We start from the raw sequence: 22,398 nt of genomic DNA, 5'->3' as shown, positions 1-22,398 counted from the left end.
GCACTTAAAATGTTCGCCGCCTTGCAAACTTTCGTTCTCTTCCTGCTCCAAACACTGGCCGCGGCCGGCAGGACTGCCCAGGCAGGAAAGGCGCCTCCCTGGGGCTTAGCTGAGGGTCCTCCTCCTCTCCCAGGAGAGTGCAGGGTGGTCCCTGGACTACCACCAGGTACAGCCCCAGCGGCCTCTGCTCTGGCAGTCACGGGAGAAACATACAGAAAACTCCTGGTACACAGCGTTTTTCGGTACCGCAGCTGCTCCTGTCTCTCCACCCCAGGGCGTTATCAGGCCTCCAGCGCTACTTTCAAAACTCTTTCTTGAGATAGTTATCATTCCTCTTCCCTCTTCCTACTTTTAAGTCCTAGATGTAGAGAATGACCTCTGGGTTCTCGCTGCCTCCTGGCTCAGTAATGGGACCTCAGCTGCGTATTGAAGGGCAAGGCTTTCCTGCTTTCCCTCCGGTTGGAGAGGGGTGTGGGCTGCTGGGTCTGGCCTTGCAGGAGCCCCTCTCTGCACAGTTCAGATTCTGGCCACATTATTAAACCTCCCTCTGCCTCTGCCCTGCCTCCCCAAACCCCCTCCTGCCCAAGTGGCGGACAGAGTCATTTGCAGCCCTTGGTCTCACTGCAGAGACCACCTGTGCTGAGACATGTAACACATCTCCTGACTTCTCTCCCTTTCCTCAGGCACCCCACCAACCCCAGTCACTTCAGGCAAATTGATGGCTTTTCACTACAGAGAGCTGCTTTGACCAGATGGAGTTACTCTCCAAGTTGCAACCACAGATACAGATGAACCTTCCCTTCCCTTCATAAGGGGTGCCCATCTCTAGCCTGTAGAGAATGAGAATGCTTTTTTCCTATGTAGCAATTTGTTCTGCTGACTGCCCACTTGTATATTTTTCCTATTTATACTATGAGCTTCTAGAGGTCAGGACATGTGTCTTAATCATCTTTGCATCCAAGGCAGTACCAAACACTTTACCTATTGACACATGCAGTGCTTACTAAATCATGAACTGAATTTTGTCTAATGTTAAATGCTGAAAATTGAGAGTCATGATAAAGCTAACCTTCAAGCACATGGTAAATGATCAAAAAAGGATAATGACGGTTATTAACTATGTATTTCTCTCTCTTCAAAACTCCTATAGCACAGTCTAATACTTCTTCCACACATGGATCACTTCCTACTTTGAATACTAGGTATGTGTGAGTGTACATGTGTTTAAATATTCCTACTAAATCAGAACACCTTGAGGGCAGGGGTTGTGTTACTCATCTTAGAGCCCTCCCCATCAAAGTATCTAGTTGAATGCATCAAAGATGCTCAATAAATTGTGGAATAAATTGATTTTTCAAGTTTTCTTTGTGAACAAGCAAGAATGTTGTGAACAGATTCTTAATATCTTAATGACAATACTAGTGATTATGATGGCATTCAACTACTTTCACTATTACTGATGTCGGGGTTCTTGTGTGTGGAGTTGAAGAATGAACTTAGCAAACACCCAAGGTAGAAGAGCCAGGGAGTGGCTTTAATGACAGGACAGAGGTCCTGGCTCATGCCAGGAAGGGACAAGAGAGCCTGTAGTGGTGCCTTTTCTAGGGGTTTTATAGGTAGGTGAGGATTTTGGGGAAGCTGAAAAAAAGGCTTAGGGGCGTGGACTTGTTAAGTGATCCCTGAGTATTTAGAATTAACTTAACACAAGAAATTTACTGCCCTGATTTCTCCCTGGGATACCAGAATCTTGGTCTAGGGAGCATATCAAACAAGGCCGCCTGCCCAGCCCCCAAGGAGGGCTGAGTTACTGTCTGCTAAATAGTAAGTTAAGAATCTTACTACTTAACTTCCTGGGTGTTAAAATGCAATCTTATCTTTGCCATGGAATCTTTCCTGCCTTGTACTATGTTGTTTGTGACTGGGTTTGCCTGCTATATTAATTGCCCAGGTTATATATTACTTGATTAGGAGCTGAAGGAGGAAATGCAGCATCTGGGCAAAGTTAAAGATAAGCCAGGCCTTTTAGCATCAGGCTGAAGTAAATTTTACAATAGCCTCATTTAATTAACACAATGAAGACAGGACTATGCTGAGGTATTTTCTTATCTGGGGGATGTTCAAACATTCCAGGCCAAGTTACTCTTGGCTTTTTAGTCTTAACTAATCTCACTGAAGAATGCTTATATTCCTAGTTTGATAATTTACTTTAGAGAATTAATGAGACTCTGACTTTGTTTAATACAGAGTTTTGGTAGGGGTCTTTTTCCGGAGGCCCTCACCCTACTCTGACTACACCCACAGTTCCTGCCTCATTACGACACCCTCTGAACCTCATCAAACTTCCCTTTATGAGGTTTGCAGCTGGAGGGTGCCATGGCTTCCCCATAAATGCTAGGTATAGCATCCTCTTTGGCTCCAGGGAGTTTTTAAAAGGGGGTAGCTGGTATGGACTGAATCATGCCCCCCACCAAATTCATATGTTGAAGCCCTAAATCCAATGTGTATTTGGAGATCTGACTGTATTACCTACCTTTCCAGAGGTAATTAAGGTTAAAGAAGGTCATAAGAGTGGGGCCCTAATCCACTACAACTGCTGTTCTTATAAGGAGAGGAAGAGACAGGAGGAGCAGTGCAGGGGAGGGCCGCCTGAGGACATGGGGAGGGCAGCTGTCCGCAGACCCGGAAGACACTCTCACTGAAACTCACCCTGCTGGATCTCAGTCTTGGACTTCCAGCCTCCAGAACTGTGAGGAAATTAATTTCTTTTGTGTGACCCAACCAGTCTGTGGGATTTTGTTATGGCACCTGGGGCAGACTAAGGCAGTGACTTTTGGATCTTTGGAATAAAAAGATGTTTACTTCTTTTTGGTTTTTAAGTCCTCTGACTTAACAATTATTTGACCTGTGGCCACCGAGGTTTCACTGAGGCACTCTATTCCCACCTCCATCCTGTGCCTTTCTCCCTGAGAGGGAGGGAGGGAGGAAGGAAGTTAGGAAGGAAGGAAGGAAGGGAGGGAGGGAGGGAGGGAGGAAGAGAGGGAGAGAGGAAGAAAGAAAGAAGAAAGAAAGAAAGAAAAAGAAAGAAGGAAGGAAGGAAGGAAGGAAGGAAGGAAGGAAGGAAGGAAGGAAGGAGAGAGAGAGAGAGAGAGAGAGAGAGAGAGAGAGAGAGAGAGAGAGAGAGAGAGAGAGAAAGAAAGAAAGAAAGAAAGAAAGAAAGAAAGAAAGAAAGAAAGAAAGAAAGAAAGAAAGAAAGAAAGAAAGAGGAAAGGAAAGGAAGGAAGAAAGGAAGGAAGGAAGAAAGGAAGGAAGGAAGGCATGTTTTGTTAGTCTCTGTGATAGTTCATTTTATGTGTAAATTTTAGTGGGCCACAGGATGCCCAGACATTTGGTCAGACATGATTCTGGGTGTGTCTTGAGGGCGTTTTTGAAAGATGGACATTTGGGTCACTGGACTGAGTACAGCAGATGGTCCTTCTGAGCGGGGGGCGGGGCTCATCCAGTCCACTGAAGACTTGAATAGAACAAAAAGCCTAAGGAAACGGCTGCCTGCTTGACTGTGTGAGCTGGAACATCAGCTACAGATCTGGGACATCTCAGCCTCTATAATGACATGAGCTAATTCCTTATAATAAATCTACAGAGATAGATACAGAAGTAGAGACAGAGATAAAGCTCTCCATCTAGATGTATAGATATAGACATATCTCCTATTGGTTATGCTAGGCAGGAAAATAGACATGAGCGGGGTGGAAAGAGAAAAAGGCCAGGAAAGTCCACTAAAAAGACCCAAAGTTAATCAATTAAAACCCAAAAGCCAGGAGTAACTTGGCCTGGAATGTTTGAATGTTCCCCAGATGAAGGAAGGTACCTCAGCATAGCCCATGTCTTTATTGTGTTAACCATGCAGGTCCAGCCATAAACAACGTAGTAAAAAGCAGGAAGAATTCCATCTTAGAGATTGTATTTTAATACCCAGGAAGTTAAGAAGTAAGATTCTTAACTTATTCTTTAGCAAACAGACAATAACGCAGCCCACCTTGGGGACTGGGCAAGTGGTCTTGTTTGACTGCTCCCAGACCAAAAATGCCCAGTACCCCAGGGAGAAATCAGAGCAGGAAGTTCCTTGTGTTAAGTTAATTCTAAGTATTCAAAGACCACTTAACAGGTCTGCATCCCAGGCCTTAGTCACATTCCTAAAGAATCCTTAAAAGGGTGAACCCCCAACCTTTCGGGGTGCTCGTCTCTTTGAAGTCACCCACACTTTCTAAGTGTGTAACCTTTCAATCTTAAACTTTCTCTCTCCAACCTTTCAGGGCGCCTCTCCTTGCTGAGGTTGCCTGCTGCACTCTTTCTCTCTTTATCTTTAAATAAAACTTTTACTCTGCTTCATTACTGTGTCTCTGCCCTTCAATTCTTTGTTGCGGCGGGGACAAGGACAGAGCAAAATACACAATGCTTCCCCAACAGTTCTGTTTCTCTGGCAAACCCTAACATAGTCCCCTTGTGGCAAGTGAAGAAGATGAAGTCAAATCCAGACTATTTACAAGAAAGCAACTTCCTGGACAGTGTGATGTAGGCCTTGTGAGAAAATCACCGCACCTCTGCCACATTCCAGCTACTATGTGCGTATTTCTTCTTGAATGAATATTTTTGCTGTAGGGTTACATTCTCAAATATAATAATAATAGTGATAGCCTAAAAAACTGGGCCACACCCACCTGAGTAGGAGGTAGTTTCTATCATCCAGGAGAAGAGTCTTCATATTTATGTACTTATCACTTATACAGTACTTCCTGAGCCCTTTCTATGTACCAAACACCATGCTAAGGGCTCGCCCCTTTCACTGCTTCCAAAAACCATAGAAATTAAGATTTTTATTTTCCCCATTTACAGACAGAGAATTTGAGACCTAGAAATGTGAGCTCTTATTCCTGATCAACAACTGGTAAGAGACAGAGCTGTGGTTGCCCTCAGGGTGTCTTGAGACCACAGACAGACTCAAATGTGTAACACTACCTCTAAACTGGAACTGAAGGAGCAAACTGTGGATAGGGAGGGCTTGGCTTCATTCTCTTCACTTAAACTTTGAGAGTCCAGATGTCCAGGCTGGTGCTCCAGGTGGTGGATGCTGAAGGTGGAGTTTACCCTGAGGGAGCCTGCGGGCCCCTGAGGCAGAGATACAGGAGAGACCTGCTAACTTCCAGGTGCCTGAAGGGCTGCAGCCAACCAGTGAATTCCAGAGGCAGGCTACATTTTATAATCAGATTACCTGTATTTAGGAGCTCACCATACTTATTTCACTTTGGTCATCCCCTAGCCTCAGGCTTGTTTCTTATGTGCTGCAGGGCACCAAGAGAAGGCAGGTTGGGCATTCGGCCACACTAATCACAGATGAAGAGGTGCCCTTCAGGGTCTGCATGTCTGCAGCAGCTGGAACCATCAAGGGAATACAAGAAATCTCGGGACAAATTTGGAGCCACCCAGTGCAGCTTGGCCTTCTCCCTGCGTCTCCTTTCAAAACCAAAACCTTGGAGGCTTTGGGCTGTTTTGCTGCAGGCTGGGAAAGACACTGGTTTTCCCCTGCTCACAATCCTTGCACCTTTCAGCGCATCACCTCCATAGCATTGGCTTTGAACCCTGTGAAATTCACCTCCCCTTTGAGCAAGCAGGCAGCCCTTCAGATGAACAGCACAGAGAACTCAGCAGAAAGATGAGGACTCAGCAAAAAACCTCGGGGTCCAGGACAGACTGACAGGTGTAAAGAACATGGGGGTGGGGGGCACTCAGGAAAGCCCACCTCATAGACTGGCTCAAGGTAACTAGAGGCCAAGCAGGAACATCAGGGGCTCTGTCACAGATCAGGTGACCTCCTGCTTCAGCTGCCAGCCCCTAAAAGAGGCACCAAAAGATCTGGGTAGGATGAATTGGCCCCACAGGAAAGAGAAGGCAGTTGGCTCATTTTCTTCTCTCTGAGGCCTTGATGTTCTGAATATAGTTAATTCTTCCCCTATTGGATATTTCCTGCCTATTGGACACTGAAACAATAGCTTGAATTTCTCTTTTTTCTGGTCACTTCATATATTGCTATGGGCATTGGAAAGTGACATAGTCTTTCTGGAACACCTGTTGGTGGTATGTTAAGAGAGCTGGAAAACTGTTCTCACCCCTGATGTCATAGATGTTATGGGAAAACTATCCCAAGAAAATAGCTCACAAGGAAAATAACAGTACTGTTTTAAGGCATTTTCACATGCAATCTGTTTAGGGCTGTCATTTATATTAGCAAAACGTCGGAAATACCTGAAATGGCCAACAATTTAATAGGAAGGAAATACTATGCAGCCACTAAGATAAAGTAGTGGGTTGAACTGTGGCCCCCAAAAGATATGTCTGCTCAGGACCTCACCTGTTATTGGAGTAGGTCTTTTTAGAGGTAATGAGGAGCTCTCAAAAGATCATCCTGGACCAGGGTGGGTCCTAAATTCAGTGACAAGTTCCCTTATAAGAGTCAGAAAAGGAGACACAGAAACGCAGGAGGCCAAATGGACATGAAGGCAGAGACTGGAGTCTCCCAGCCAGAAGCCAAGGACCTGCAGCCATGGGAGCATGGAGCACACAAGGAAGGGCTCTCCCTGACACCTTTGAGGGAAGCCTCGATTTGGGACTGCTTGCCTCCAGAGCTGCGAGAGGACAAATTTCTGTTGTTTCAAACCACCCAGTTTGTGGTAATCTGTTACAGCTGTTCCAGAAAATAAATACAGATAGTAAGAAAGTAGATAATATTAGAAACTGAGTAGGTGATGATAATAAATGGAAAAAAAAACCATGCAGAGCTCAAAGTGGGGGAGAGTATTATAATAAACAGATCAGATATGATATCAAAGAGAAGATGTGGGTAAAGCCGAAGGATATCCAGAATCTCTCACCTGGCTTTAGTGAGGGGTGGATTTATGGGTGATTTTACCCATATCAATGGGTAATTACCTGGGCAACCAAGGGCTTATCTGAACCTGAGAGGTTGGGGTGAGGTCTCCCTTGCTTCTGCTGAAGCAGGAGAGAGAAACAGCCCCAGACAACAGTTTGTAAGCAATAACAGGGTTTTAAACTTTATTTCTCCCTTTGACTGATTTCAGTTTTAGAGGTTTTAGAGGTATTTTGTCTCCCGGGATTTCCTCTTGCTGGAGTTACAGAAGATACAGACTATTTTATTTTCACTGGTATTTTAATAAGGTTGTTTAAATGAACAGAAAGGCTTACAAATGAATGAATAGAAATGCACAAACAGACATTTACAAATATAATAAGTAATGTGGACTGTTAAACCCAAAAATAAAGCCCACTCATTCCGTGTGGCAGCAGAGCCAGGCTAGGATTCACGCCATTTTTCACTCTAGTCAATTTGATGTTTTGGGTTTTGACCCCAGCCATATTGCCTCACAAATCCATTTTTAAAATTCGAGTACTCCCCAAAACCCTACCTACCTGCCCCTGCTTCCCTGTTGCAAACTTTTGCCTTTCAGAGTGGATTCACCCTTCTTGCTCCAGAGATCCCTGGCCTTTGTCTTTAGCCAAACAAAATACTCTCTCACAAACCGTTACCTCCCCAGCCACCAGACCCCACCCTCCCTGTAAGCCCAAAGTAAAAGGCAGGGCAGAGAGCATATCATTTTTTGGCCTAGTACCTTATTACTCTCAACACCCCAGAGTAAGTGTTAATTTGCAGTAGCCTTTGTAAGTGTACACAGAGCTCTAGTGGACCATTTCAGTCTTAATTAAATGTCCTTATATGAAAAGTCAATATCCATTTAGTCTATTTCAAATATCTTTACCTTTTTTTGATAAACAGCTTAACCATCCTATTTTGTAACATTAAATATCATGCACTGTTTTCAGTCCTCCATTCTGTGTGTGTTAATATCTTTCAAAGTTTTTCATCAACTTCTGTTCAATACAAAAATATTATAAAGAAAATAAGGCAGATAATTTTTATTCCTGTCTTTGAAGGGAGAAAATAATGACCCAAGACTAAGTGATCTTTGAAAAGTTATGGAGCAAATTAGTGGCAGAGCCAGAAACAAAGACAGCCCAGTTCTATATCCACAAGTACACATTATAGTAACATATTTTCTTTCATCTTCCTCAAAATCATTCCACTTCTTTAAAAAATAAAAAAGCAAGGACTAAAACAGAGTGCATAATATAGTACAATTGTGTTTCTTTTAAAAGGAGAAAATAGGATCTATATCCATTTTTTTTGGCATATGTACAAGAAACTCTAAAAGAAAGAAGTAAAGAGTGCCGGCCACCTCTGGGAGACAGGAGGGACTTGCTGGAAGGAGGACAGGATGGGGTGGTTTCACCCTAGGCCTTCTGTTACTTTTCTAAACTATATGAATGTACTACATATTCAGGAAATTAAGTATGCTCTCAGAAGAACACAGAGAAAGGTGTGGAACTTGTTTGAGTAGAGTCACCACAAAGGCTCACTCCTGTGCCGTGAACGAGCAGCAGGCCTTCCGTGGCATGACTAAATGACACTCCTGGCTCCTGCCACATCTCACCTAAGTAATGGCAACACTGAGAAAGTTCAGCACCTGCTCACTCTATGCTGTGCACCGTTTGCGTGTTTATGCCTGCTAGTGCCATTTACTCCTCAGAACAAACCAATATAGTTAATACAATTACTGTCCTCACTAAGAGAAAGAAACTAAGGCACAGGAAAGATAGTTTGTCCAAGGTTGCAGCAGGAGCACCAAGATATGTGGTCCCACGGCACACAGTCTCAAATGCCACCCAGCTCTGCCCCTCCTTATACAGCAAAATGACTCCAGTGGATGTAGGCCTAGTTTCTCAAAAAGAGCCTTGTAAAAATCCATGATTTCCAGGAGGATTAACAGGGCATGTCTTTCAGCCATTGCCTCTTGCATCTTTGAAACAGCTAATTGTCACCTAAGGCACCAAGAAATCCATCAACAGGACAGAAAAGTAGTACTTAGTACTCAGTACTAAGTAGTGAGGGGCTAGGATCCTCAGAATGTTTCAGAGCAGTGGGTCCCTGCTGGGTGGAGGCTGCCACCCACTGTCAGAGTCCAAATGCCCAGGGTGACCTAGAGTGGGTAGGTGGCTCTTTTGGGGTGTAAGGCAATTTTACCAACTCTCCAACTTGGCAGTGGACTAGGGAGAGTGAGCAAAACTGACACACTTTGGAGGGGATCAAAGATATTCAGTGGCTTCATTTCAGAGAAGGAAGCCAGAGGCTGCTGGTAACCAAGAACCTGGCTTATCTACATGAGTCATCTGAAGGAATCACCAGCCTATGTTTCTATCTCCACCAAAGGACGCCAGCCAGGCTGGCTCTCTCATCACAGGTACACTGGGAAAGAACGTCTGCTGTGCCTTTTGCCTGCAGGGAGCTAAGCAAGGATGCTGGTAAAACAGGTGCCTTCCTCCCCCACCCCTGCCCCACCTGCAGCCCCGGCACTGGCGTTCACACTCCCAAATTTGCTGCTTCGATTTCTTCCTTCCTCTAATTACCAAGGCCAAACCCAAGTTCATTTCATAAGTCTTTATTACAAGGACTCATTCCGGATATTATAAGGGATATAAAAACATGAACTCTGGGGCCAGTCTGCCTGGATTCAGATCCTGTCTCTGCCACTTAATAGCCATAGGACAAGGCAAGTCACTTAGCCCTCCTGTGTGTTTTGTCATCTCTAAGATAGGGATTCAGTACCTACCTCATGGGCTTGTTATAAGACTGAAATAATATATGTGAAGTGCTTAGAATGGTGCCTGACGCACCAGGACCTTACAAATGTTCGCTGTGGTTGCGATTGCTTTTAGAAGGCATGAGCTCCACCCGCACAGGTTTCTTTGGCGAAACAAGGTATGACCCCGAGACAGTTAAGGCAAAGCAAGCATCTGCGGACTTCACGACGTGGTTCAGCCAGTACGTGCAGACCAGCTGGAAAGAGAAATACCATAGGCACAGTGGCCAGGGAAGCCCTCAGCAATGGAGGCATCTGCCTGAGGAGCCTCGAGAGTGAACAGGCTAGAGGCAGATGAAGTACAAAGGGAAGCACAAGGCCTGAGTGGCTCTGGGGGTGAAACTGACCCAACAGTCTGGATGGGGGGTTTGAGGACGAGGGGAGAGGAATGTGGGTCTAGGTTTTCTCTGCAGTTGGAAATGTAATGAGACAAACCCCGAGAGGTCAGAGATGGAGCTGGAGACCAGGGGCCATTCAGACAAACTTCAGTCCGTGAGAGGAGAAAAACTAATTGGGAGAGCATGCAGCAGGGGGCCAGGCTGTGGGCACAGCTTGGGGACACACTCCCCCGATGCGTGAGGGCCCAGAGAGGAGAGGCCGCTGAAGAGACAGAAGGGAGGTGGAGGACCGGCAAGGAGCCCAAGGGGTGGAGCGCCACCACACTGGGAAAACAAGCCTTTTACACATATACCCCTGAGGGTGAGAAACTGCTACAGTCTAAGGACCATATAATTTGGTTTTCTGAAGGAGCCTTTCCATACCAATCATATTGACATTATTGTTAAGGTGACTTTTTCTTATACCGACATAATTCTACAAAATCTTTGTTTTTTAACCAAGTCTCTTATCTCGTGAGTTCCCACCTCAGATGGTAGGAGTGACAGGGGATGTTAAAAGTTTCAAAGAAACTGCTGAAAATAGGAGCTGGGAAGTAGTGTTAAGTATGGGCTTGGGTCAGAATGAAAATCAGAAGTGGGTCGTAAGATCCAACCTGCCTTCAGATCTGGGCCTACTGGCGAATGTGGGCACCTGTGGGCATCCTGCCATTCCATACATCTCAAGCTATCCAGCCACCACAGGAGGACAGTCTGCTCACGTCCCTCCTCCTCAAGCTGCCCTTCCCTGCGTCTTCTTCACCCCTCTCAGTAGAGGTCACCAGCTGCGTCACTCAGTCCCTCACATACAAGCAGTTTTGTCTGCAAACTACAATTGCTTTACAGGTTTTCAAGCACCTGGACAACCAAGAGGACTGGATGATTAAAGAAATAAAACTTAAAGAAAATCAACAACGTTAACAGTGGTTTTTCTGTGTGGTGGGGTAACAAGTCCTATGTTTACATCTATGCAATTTTTAATACTTTCTTGAATATATATGTATTGCTTTAAACCAAGAAAAATATTTGTTGTATTACCAAGAGGCCTTAGAGGCTGACAAACAATACTGGATTTCCATTTCATCGCTGACGACTGGCAGACAGGAATTAATTTCACAGGCTGCTAAGGGCACTGTGCCATTGCCTTTAATTCAGCTTCTCACCAGTCCAAAATACTGAGGTTTCCAGAGGGAGACAAACAAGAGCACCCTACATTTTCCTAGTGAATACTCCATGTACTAACTTCCAAAGCAATGCTACAACAGGGTGGTGAGGGGGCTACTGGCCAGGCCCAGCTAAGCCAGAGGGTACAACTAGCGGAGTGACATGAGGCCCTGCCTGCAGGTCCAGGGGTAGCATCCCACTAGCCCCGGAGTTTTCCTCAAGGACAGGAGGCAGCAGATGGGCACCATTTGCAGTTCGTGGCAGGCCTCCTCAGCCACTTCCTCTGGCTGTTCCACTCAGATGGCAGAGGCTGCTTAAGCACCACTCTGGATTTAGAAAAAATTGACCATCCCAAGCATGAAAGGGCCTGCTCTTCTCTCTCCACTGCAGCCATGTAGTTAGCAGGTGGGCCGAACAGACTGCTTTCCAGGAAGTAAGGTGGCATGACCACTACCCACCCGTTGATCTCAAACTCAAAGTTGCTGTGCTTCTAGGGTCAGAAGAGGGTGGGAGGGTCCAACATGCCAAGAGCCTGTCATAAGATGGGGCTCCTGCGCAGCATGAGGAGGCAGCTCTCCAGGAGCTGACAGGCAGCAAACATCCAAGATTTAAATTTAAAACAGCATGCGGTGTGTGCACTGTGTGTAGTGTGGTGTGTGGTGTGTATGGCATGTGCTGCGTGTGTAGGCTGCACCACCTCTGCTGGAAGGGAAAGCACAGCTTCACCCCCGAGACTACCTCTAAGAATACACACACAGCAAGCGGTGGCTTCCAGGCAGGAAACTTGTGGAAAAAAAGACTTTTTACCCATGTGTAACTTTGCATCAGTACCATATATATATATATACAACTCAAGTATTTTATTTTATTTATTTTTTATTATTTTGGTATCATTAATCTACTATTACATGAGGAATATTATGTTTACTAGGCTCCCCCTTCACCAAGTCCCCCACACACACCCCATTACAGTCATTGTCCATCAGCGTAGTAAGATGCTGTAGAGTCACTACTTGTCTTCTCTGTGTTGGACAGCCCTCCCTGTGCCTCCCCCCACACTATACATGCTAATCTTAATGGCCCCTTTCTTTTTTCTCCCCTCTTATCCCTCCCTTCCCACCCATCCTCTCCAGTCCCTTTCCCTTTGGTAACTGTCAACTCAAGTATTTTTTAAAGTGTACATACACACACACGCAAACACATACACGTGGAAGAATGGGAACGCTGTGCAGAGCCTGTAAACACATCCTCGGGCCCAACCCCCAAGAGCAGGCCTGTGTCCCCTCCCACACTGCCTGTTCTGCTGCCTCCCCCTCAGCACCCCCAGAAGCCTCATCCCCCTCCTGGTCTGTTCATACCCCTACATTATACACCATCTGTTCTGCATTGTATTCTCAGAACCCCATGGAACTAGGTCGGCTAACTCTAGCTAGTGCTATCCTTTTAAATATATTTGCATATTAAGACTGAACTTCAGCCAGAGTGTCAGATTTTAGAATCAAGGTGCAGTGAAAGGAACAGTCAGGAGACACCAGTCTCATTCAGGCTGTGATTTGGGGCAAATCACTTCACCTCTTTGGGTCTCAATTTCCTTAACTTAAAAAGAAGGGGGCCATAATCTGTCAACACCTCACCTCCTGCAAAATTCCACTATACAGAGCTGCTTCTGTGTTCCACCCCCTCCGAACTTTATGTTGAACAGTGCTATCCGATAGAAATACAATGTGAGCCAAACAGTAATTTTAAACACAAACAAGTAAAAGAAAAGGAGAAGCTAATTTTTATAACGGATTTTACTGACCCAATATATCCAAAATATTGTCAACATGCAATCAATATAAAAATTATTGCATTTCCATTCTTTTTTTAGTATTACACCATCCAGTGTGTATTTTACATTTACAAAACATCTCAATTTGGACCAGCCATATTTCAAGTGCTCAAAGCCACATGTGGCTAATGGCCAGCACAGGTGTGACTCTAACAAGGATGCCCTCCCCTCCCTCCTGGCCTCATCAAGCCCAGACCTGAACGCCGACGTGAGCGCCAGCCTGTGTCCTCACAGGGGCAGAGCAACCCGGGCAGCTCAGGCTCCGAGCTCCTCATATGACCAGGAGGTCCGCCAGGACTGGTGAGCAGAGGACATTGTAGAGTGCAAGAAAACCGTGAAATGCAGAACCCAGAGGCCTGGAGCCGGGTAGGAACAGGGTCTTCAGGGGGCGCCCAAAATATGAACTGGGCAGCCAGGCCTTCTCTGTCCTCAGGGTTTTCACAATACAAAACACAGACCTTTTGACATGCCAGGAATGTATACTCATTCATGTGGACACCTCTGAACACCTTCTAATTCCAGGCACTGGGCTGAGCAGCAGAGGCACAGCTGCCTCACACAAGAGCTTGTACTTGAGGCAGGATGACATGCTCGCTCTTCATAAGCAGGACCCCAGCTACCCATCCAGATGCCCCTCTGCAGGGGAACTAGGCCCGGATGAGAGGCTGCGGCCTGGTGGCTGCTCTCTACCCAGCAGTCACACACCTAGTGGGGTAGAGCAGGGATGCAGGCCTGGCTGTGAAGGGCTGCAACCAGCCACATCCCCAACTTCAAGGAGCTCAGTTACTGGGAGCAACAAATGACCTATCAGGGCCAAAGGGTCACTACCATAGCAGTGATGTGGGCACGGGCCTGGAAGCAGGGGACATAGCAAAAGGATTCCCAAAGCAGCCCTTAAGTCAGTGAAGAAAGCTGAGGGGCTCACCAGGCATCTGGGGGCCGGGCCTCCAACAGGAAGAGCATGTTCTAGGTGCACAGGGGTGTGAAGGATGGTGCAGTGCTCAGAAAACCACAGCCCACCGGGCAGCGGAGGGCAGTATGCAGAAAGCACAGGGCCCCCAAGAGACTGGAGGTGTCTGCTGAACGCAAGAACAGGGGGCCTTAAACTCCATGCAGGGTGACCTGCGTTTCATCCTATGGGCCACAGGACGCCACTAAATAGCTTTCTCTAGGGTAGTGCACAGAACCAGACTTTCACTTTACGAAATCATTCTGAAGGAAACACCTCAAAGCTCACCCTCCCCCTTCCTCTTCCCAGGGCTCTTAACAATTTAAAAGCCCATGTGGGAAGGGGGGAGCCTAGTAAACATAATGTTCTTCATGTAATTGCAGATTAATGATACCAAAAAAAAAAAAGCCCGTGTGGGAAAGCATACTCTTGTTTCCTATACAGTTGGACCATATCTCAGGGACTTAATCTCCTGCAAAGTGTACTTACTGTACCTGTTTTACTAAAGAGACAGGTGACTTGAAACTCCTGAATATCAACCAATGACAAACTAGCTAACCAGCGCCTTCTATATTCTCTGCATCAACATTCACTGAGGTCAGGTAGGGGGCAGTTTCCTTGGCCTCTGGAGAAAGGCCAGCCCTGCGAGGAGCCTCTCACAGTCCTGACAGCAGAGTAATGTTTTACATTTTCTTGTGCAGAAACATGTCAGATTCGTGCGGCCAACAACAGAAAACACTGAAACATGGCAGCTACTCCAACACTCTGGCCCCAGGGCCTCCTCCCCAACAATGAATAAAATCACTGGCTGCCTTCAAACCCTGTGTTGCTCTGCCATCCCCTTCGCAGCTCACATTACCTCGCACCCAGTTCCCCTTTCAGCTCCTCAGCCTCTGAGGCTGGCCCACTTTTCAAGGTCACAGGAGCAGAGAAATGTGTGTAACATACAAACAATAAATGTAACTAGAACAACGGGACATACAAAGTGGGGAGGCAGGACCGTCGTGTACCCGGGAGGCAAGGATGCAGGCAGAACCTAGGAAACTGCCATCCAAGTACAAAAGCACTCCTGCGAGGCAGGGGAGGGTGTGATGGGGGGAGAGGGCAAGGATGCTGGGTGTAACAGAGCAGGGCTTGGAACCGGAAAACGGAGCTGAAGCCCAGGAGGCACCCAGCAAGGACGCTTTACCCAGTGAGAAGAGCTGGGCACCTGGCGGTTCTGGCAGTCATGCCCTGGCCTGGCCACAGAGAGGGCCCCACTGCCAAACCACAGGGCGCTGCACTGGCAGGTGACTGAGCAGACCAGTGGGGACCAGAAGAGAAGGAAAAGGCCCTCCTGGACATCACTCTGCCTGATCAAGGGCCTGCCTTGGAAGCTTTCTCAGAGGTCAGTTTTCCAAGGAAGTGAAATGCCAAGAGCCACTGCAACAAGGTTTTTCTGATCTTCCAGCTTCATTAACACCCTACCCTGAAACAGAAACTCCCCGCTGTCCCCAAGACAGAATGATTCGTGGACGCACTCTCCCTTCCCAACCTGTGCTTGGCGGGGGGCCTCTGGGCCTAAGGGAGACTGCTCCTGAGGACTTGTGTCCCCTGGCTCCCCTTTGTTTCCACATTACCTATAGCACCAGCCAGAGTGGGGCATGAAGGAGACAGCATCAGGCAGGCAGCCTAGGTGGCTCTTTCTAGAATGAGGCAGCCCAGCCCCGTGCGTAGGGGCCTGGCCATCAGCAGGAATGAGGCTGCCACGCAGCACTCTGCTTCCGTTGGGGCGGATGTGAGGCCAGAGGGTGGGGCAGGGGAGACCACTCAGTTGTGGACAGGAGGCCAGCAGAGAGGAGAACACATGGCCCCCCGGATCCGGTAGAAGACGCGAGCCAGCTTGTACAGCACAGTCAGGGAAGAAGGAGATGCTGCGGGGAAAGGGAGAGACAGGGGTCAAAGTGGCCCCCTTCCTTCCACCCACCTCGCCCCTAGGAAGCGCCACCTGGGTGCGCACTATTTCTCTAAAGCATATTTTGGTGCTTAGTGGTATTTGCTCCTTGCACCCTCAGCAACAGTAAAGAATTTCACTTTCTCTACATTCTCTGGGATAGATTTGCTTCACTTGGCTTATAGTGACCTTAAGTTTGCTGAGAAAAAGACCCAAATTTATTATGTTTTAAGCTAATTTTTTGATATACAAAAAACTAGTAACCATGGATGCCTCTGGGAAGATAAATTCTGGAAAAGATTTTTCACTACATTCTTTTTTGTACCTTTTACATTTGGAGCCCAGTGACAGTATTACCTATTTTTGTCAGATTGAAGACAATGTAAAATGTACTTCTTCGGAAATAGAGCTCAGTTTGGTTGTTTTTCCTTGTTTTAATTAACTTATATTTTTAACTAATCTTTTTTTCTTAAAAAGAAAAATAGTAATTTAAAAGAATGGCATCAATAGCATACCCTCTTTCTATCCTTTCTACCAGGTTTTCATCACCGCCTCATCACAGGCTCCCCCTCACCCCCACACCATCACCACAGCGAGTCCAGGCTGCCACCCTGGGGAGGGGCACTGGGCTGGGCACTCTAAGCAGCTGTGAGTGGCCTGGAAACAGTGGCCCCTGCTGTCATACTCAGGAGGCCAGGGTTTATGAGACTATAGGACTGCTAAGACTCTTAAAAAAAAATCTCTAAATTTTTATCAAGTCTCTGGAGTAAAGTAAAAAGTCAGAGGGTAGACAGAAAAGAACCAAGTGTCCTCAGCTGTCCTGAGAGCTAACCAGTGACCCTCCCTATGGCAAGCAGAGCTGTTCAGAGGGACTGTGCTCAGCACTTGGTGCAGGACTTGTTCAAGGGACAACTGTGAGCTCACTGACAAGAGGAAGGGAGACACGGGAAACAGAGGAGACTGAAAAGTAAATCAAGAACTGGCAGTTTTGAAGGTACACAAATTCTGGTGTAACCCTGGGCTAGTCACTCTTCTCTCTAGTTCTTAGGTTTCTTGACCAAAAAGGAAAACAAAGGGGCTGGAATAGGGCTCCCAGTTTTCACTTCAGTTTTGAAAGTTACATAATTCAATGCTAAGTCTAAATTTATGAGAAGAGTAGAGATTAGATCATAATTCACACAGTAAGACACAAAAATCTACGTGTGTGCCCCTAACCTGTGGCCCAAGACTTAGTTCTAGGAATTAATCCTCAGGAAATAACCAGGCTATTCCCAAACAGCACTTAGAGAGCTCGTGTCTGCTTCACAGCACCACAGCAAGAAGCACAAAAAATAAAATGTTCAACAGTATGGGTTTTCAATCAATTATGGAAGTTTCTATGAACTGGAATATTATTAGCCACTTAAAGCCATGTTTTAAAGAATACTTAGGATAAGTGTAACAACCATAGCTGGACTTATGGGCATGTCTGTTCTCTATACTTTTCCCTATTTTCCACATTTTCTAAAATGTTTATGTATTTCATTTACAATTTATGTTTTAAATTAACACAACTGTAGACATCACAATGATTCTGAGGTTCTAGTTATCTACTCTGGGACAAAGGAGAGGATGACAACTGAGGGTGAAGGTCAGCAGGGCAGAGCAGATCCTCATGGGCTGCAGGGCTGCCCTTTCCTCCGAGGTGTGCCGGGACTGGCTCATGCTCAGGTCCCGCAAGCCTCCTTACAGAAGACCAGGATGGGTGGGAGGGGAGAGTGGTGGGAGACTCACCTGGATCAAACCTCACCACCAAGAGGCAGAGGATCAAGGCAGCCAGGAGGCTCTTTCTGAAGGGCAGAGAAAAGCAGCAGCTCACCGCAGAGTCCCAGAGCCGGCGGAGCAGCGTCAGCAGTGACAGGAACTTGTGGGATAAGGAGCCTGGCAGGGAGACAGGACACAACCTCAGCGTAAGTCGCCACAGCCAGCCTCCCTGACTCCGAGTCTTGAGCTTCACTGTAAGCTGGGCAAACAGTGACAAGGTTGGTCTGCTCACGAACTTCACCAAGCAGCTCTAAAGGAATTCCCAAGGCTCCAAAAATGGCTCAAAGACAGACCACGTGACTAGAACATTATTTCCTTAGCAGGGAACTTGGACAAAGTCTCAGCTAGGTAAACCTGGCACATTTGGTGGGTTTTTAATAGTCTTGTTATTTTATAGCGTTCTTTACATTTGGTCAACAAAAGAATATGTGCAGAGTTACACAGCAATAGTTCTTGATCATCATGCTAATGCAGGAAAATGAAGGACACTTAATACACACACTGAGAATTTAAGTTGTGGGCTGTGAATATAAACATTAACACACCCACCCAAGAACAGGCAGGGCCTGGTCCTCATGGAACAACCTGAATTTGTCGTCAGCCTCTCCTCCCCAGGAGCTGGTGGGGCAGGGCACCAGGCAGCGCAGGTACTTCCTGAAGCCAACAGCCTATCTGCACAGAAGTGATCTTACATCTCAGCAGGACCTGCTCCTTATTAGCACACAGACAGCACTGTAATTTCCTAACAGCTGAAGGGCTTTCATGTAAAAGGGGGATTAGGCCTATTCTATACATTAGAGAAAAATGAAGGATCAGTGGGTAAAAATTACCAGGAGAAAAGCTTAAATTCATCATCAGAAAGAACTTCCCTACAGAACTACAGAACTGTCCATAGATGGAATGAGCTGCCTCAGGAGACAGTGAATTTTCTGTCCTCTGCAGTATTCATGTATAGACTAGATGATCACTCAAGGGAAAGATGAAAGGATTCAAGGCACAGGGGAGGGGTCCAGAGGAGAGGACCTTTAAAATCCCTTTGCAATAGAACAACTCACACCACCCTGTGCGGGCACCCCTTGTCTGATGCTAGCCAGCTGTATGGTGCTGGGTCTTGAAGTGGTTTCCTTACAGAAGCCACTTTGTGAAAATGCACCCTAACGGGCACTGGTGGGCTGCCCTGAGGCGGGGGACCCAGTCCCTGAAGAAGACACGCAAGAGTTCCAGCAAGTGAAGGCAGACAGAGGCAGTCCAGCTGGGTCCAAGCTGAAGAGAAGTAATTTTTATCTCTTAAGTCAAGCTACAAGTTACTGTGTTCATTTTTTATTTTCCTTAGGTTGTCTAAAAGTATACCTCACCTGGTCCGTTTGGGCCAGCATGTAAAGGAGGAGCAGCCGCCCTCCAGGCCAGCCAGTAGACGCGAGACCTAATTAGAGAGCCCCGAGGAGAAGGGGACTCAGGAGATGAAAGTCAAGGTTCTGAGACTCAGCAACACCCTGACACGCAGACACCCCTCCGCTGCCAGCTGCAGAGGATTCAGGCTTTTTACGCAGCACAACGGGTTTCCTATTCTGTGACTCAGGAATTACTCATACAGAGAATTGCTCCCAGGCTGCCCAGAACATCACAATGGGCCCCAACACCCACAACCCCACTTTACAGAGGCCACAGACGGATACTGTCCTACCTTCTCCATTCAGTTTCTGGGCCTCCGCGGACACCAAGGGCTGGTGTTTCTGCTGTCTCCCCAAGCTGATGGCCTGGAGCACACCCAACTGCTGCTCCTCACTGAAGGCTGCAGAGCCCACCACCAGCTCCTCAGCCTCCGACCAGCAGCCCAGAGGCAGCAGCACGCGCTGCACGTGGAGTTCGGCCAAGGCTGTGTACTCAGAAAGGCCCTGATTGTCAGCGTCCTGCAGCCAGGCTCTGACAGCTTCCAGCACAGCTCCAGGCGCTTGCATTTTGCTGTATAAAAGAACACTGCCACCCCAGTCACCCAATCCCAGAGGAGAGTCAGTGCTGCACGTTCACCTCATAACCACAGCCAACCCCTCCCGACACTGGTAATAGGACTTCCTTGGAAGCAGCTGTCTCAGCTCTGCCACCCTCCATTTCTGCCACCTGCTTCCTCCTATTCCTGGTTTCCCCTTTTTCCTCTACCCCACTCCTAAACTCCTCCTTCCTCATCCTTTACTGCTAATATTTTGAGGTCTGAAAAAACAAAACAAACAGGAACAAAGTGAAATTTGGAACAAAGTGAAGGCTTTAGGTAGGGTAGGGGAAAGAGGCACTGGTCAGGCCCTTCCTAATCCTGGACTGATTCAGTGGGTCAGAAGCAAGGACCTACCACAGCTCCAGAACTTTGGGGGGCAGCTTTTCAGGGACCTGGTAATAGTGAAGAACCCAGGACAGGACTTCCTGCCACCGATCCATTTCTGCCATGGCCTGTATCCCCACAACACACAGGGAGCATTTCACCTCCAAAGAGCTGTCAGCAAGAAACCAATTTGGGTTTAGAAGTGGTTCCTCTCCACTGCCTTTCCCACCTCCCTTCTGGGACTGTTTACCCAGCTCCCAACTCAGCAGAGAGCACCTCTAGCCTTCCCATTGGTATTCAAGTGGCCTTCAAATTACAATTGGTCTCATGCACTCAGGCACCCCAGCACAGAGAAAACTGCCCTTTCCCCCAGGAGTTAAAAGTGCCTGGAAATCTCCCAGAGACAAATTAACTGTTGCCCAACACCCATCTTTGTATCCAGGTGAAGGAGGTTTATTTAAATGCACAGGAAGGGGAAAGGACAATGCACAGCACAGGTGAGCAGGTGGAAAGAGTTCCCTCAGTGAAGAAAAGGCCGGGGCGGGGCTTCTGCCAGGGTGCAGGCCTGGGACTCCCCGCCAACCTCTTGGCACCACCTACGGAGGGACCTCCAGGCACCCAGAATCACAGCCTTCAGCATTTACCGCAGCAAGCCTCCACCCACCACTCAAACACACAGCCAGAGTTACCCAGTTCACCCTTCTTTCCAGTTAGTTTTGACTATTCAACCCACCACCTCCGTAAGGTAGCTCAATCCAACTTCATCATCCAGAGAAACGATGCCCCCAACCTCAGAAGAGGCTGGCCGCATTAGGAAGCGCAATGCAGGGCCACAGTTTCTCTTCAATGCACTCCTTCAGTAGGACCAGAACATACTTCATACTCTGCCCGGAACCCCACTCCCATTCATCAGCCAAGGTCAGAGTGACTCGGGGGAGCCCGAGGGTGGCCCCTTGCTGCACATTCTACCTTCCCATCAAGCCCTTCTAACCGAAGCAGGGGGCAAGCAATCGCTCAGGTTCCCACTAGGCCTTCTCACTGTGCAGCTGTGATAAACTCCGTTTCCTCCGGCATGAACGGGGCACCGCCCCTCGAGGAGGGCGCATTAACGAAAGCCTAGCGCGAGCTCCTGGCGGAAGCTGGGAACGACAAACTGAGAGCCCGTGCGCTCCCCGGCACTGCCCGCAACCGGACGGAACCCAGCACGTACGTGTTCGCAGGCGCCTCTGCCCCGGCGTCGCCGGCCAGGCTCTGCCAGGCGCGTTCGCAGGTGCGCAGCGCCGCGGGGAAGTCCAGGTGCACCACCAGCAGGTCGGCCGCCTCCTCCAGCAGGGCCGCGGCCGCTGGCGCGGCGGGGACGCTGCGCACCGGCTCGCTGCTACTCAGGGGCGCCCCAGGCCCGCGGGGCGGTGCCGCCGACGCCGAGGAGTCACTCGTCATGGCTAGCCCGGGCTCGGAGCCAGTCTCCAGACCGCGAGGCGCCGCCTCTCCGGGGATCCGGGGTATCCCCAGCGCGCCTGGAGGAGAGGGGTGTCCTCACGGCCCTGCCCAGAGTCCCTCCAGAGGCCGAGACCGGGCGAGGGTGCGACCGCGGCCGAGGCAGAGACCCGGCCCGCCGGCTGCTCCCGCTCCAAGCGGCCCGGCACCTGGGGAGCCTCACAGGTCGGCAGCGCCCTGGGGCACCTGGCCCCCCGCCCTGTGCGCCCACCACGCCCCGGAGCCCTAGCCCGCGCTCTGCAGAGCCGGACTCGCAGAACAGGCCGCCCGCGGACCTGCGCAGGCGCACGGCGCGGAGGACTCTGGGAGCTGTGGTTCACCCGCTCTCGGCTCCGCCAGCCCCCCGGGGGCAGGTGCGGCGCGCGGACCACCGCCCCCAGTGCCCCGCTCCCCGGGCCCGGGCACTGCCCGGGAGGAAACGCACCTGCACCGCCACTGCGGCTCCCGTAGCTGAGGCCAAGTGCTGATATGGAGGAGCTTCACGAACCAGTTCCGGAAGAGGCGGGATAGAAGAAATGCCAGCAATGGACATGGACTTACACACACGCTTCCCATTCTGAGTTTCTGCAGGGTTAGCAGTTAGGATACCAGGAGGGCAGACCAGAAGCGCTTTACAGATGAGGACACTGCTGAAGGTCACACAACTAGGACCCATAATGACGTCAGTGCAAAGCTCTTTTGGCTCAAAGGCGTATATTTAACCACTACTCTGTTCTGCTGGACAGTAAGTACTGTCTATGCTTTCTGTTCAGGGAATTCAGGCACC

General features: G+C 48.4%; 1 protein-coding gene and 1 long non-coding RNA gene across 3 annotated transcripts; one reads left to right on the top strand and one right to left on the bottom strand.

Annotated features, from left to right (window-relative positions):
* Window positions 1-38: 38 nt before the first annotated feature.
* Window positions 39-2,954, top strand: LOC140846346 (uncharacterized). The gene is made up of 3 exons (XR_012125347.1): window positions 39-166; window positions 1,151-1,202; window positions 2,607-2,954. It is a non-coding gene; the product is annotated as an uncharacterized lncRNA (long non-coding RNA).
* A 10,126-nt stretch (window positions 2,955-13,080) lies between these two features.
* PEX26 (peroxisomal biogenesis factor 26) lies at window positions 13,081-22,194 on the bottom strand. 2 transcript variants are annotated; one of them, XM_037014883.2, is made up of 6 exons: window positions 22,057-22,194; window positions 21,346-21,652; window positions 20,166-20,306; window positions 19,506-19,798; window positions 17,792-17,938; window positions 13,081-15,998 (listed from the first exon to the last, which is right to left on the bottom strand). In XM_037014883.2, the coding sequence occupies exons 2-6, from the start codon at window positions 21,573-21,575 to the stop codon at window positions 15,895-15,897; spliced, it is 915 nt and encodes a 304-aa protein (XP_036870778.1). In that variant the 5' UTR covers window positions 21,576-21,652; window positions 22,057-22,194; the 3' UTR covers window positions 13,081-15,894. The 2 variants fall into 2 exon arrangements, with proteins under 2 accessions (XP_036870778.1, XP_073079900.1); XM_073223799.1 differs by having other exon boundaries at window positions 21,346-22,157.
* Window positions 22,195-22,398: the final 204 nt, after the last annotated feature.

This window comes from Manis javanica, chromosome 15 (genome assembly GCF_040802235.1).
Source record: "Manis javanica isolate MJ-LG chromosome 15, MJ_LKY, whole genome shotgun sequence".
Taxonomy (NCBI): domain Eukaryota; kingdom Metazoa; phylum Chordata; class Mammalia; order Pholidota; family Manidae; genus Manis; species Manis javanica.
The sequence above is the reverse complement of the archived record's forward strand: the minus strand, read 5'-3'. Positions and strand labels throughout refer to the sequence as shown.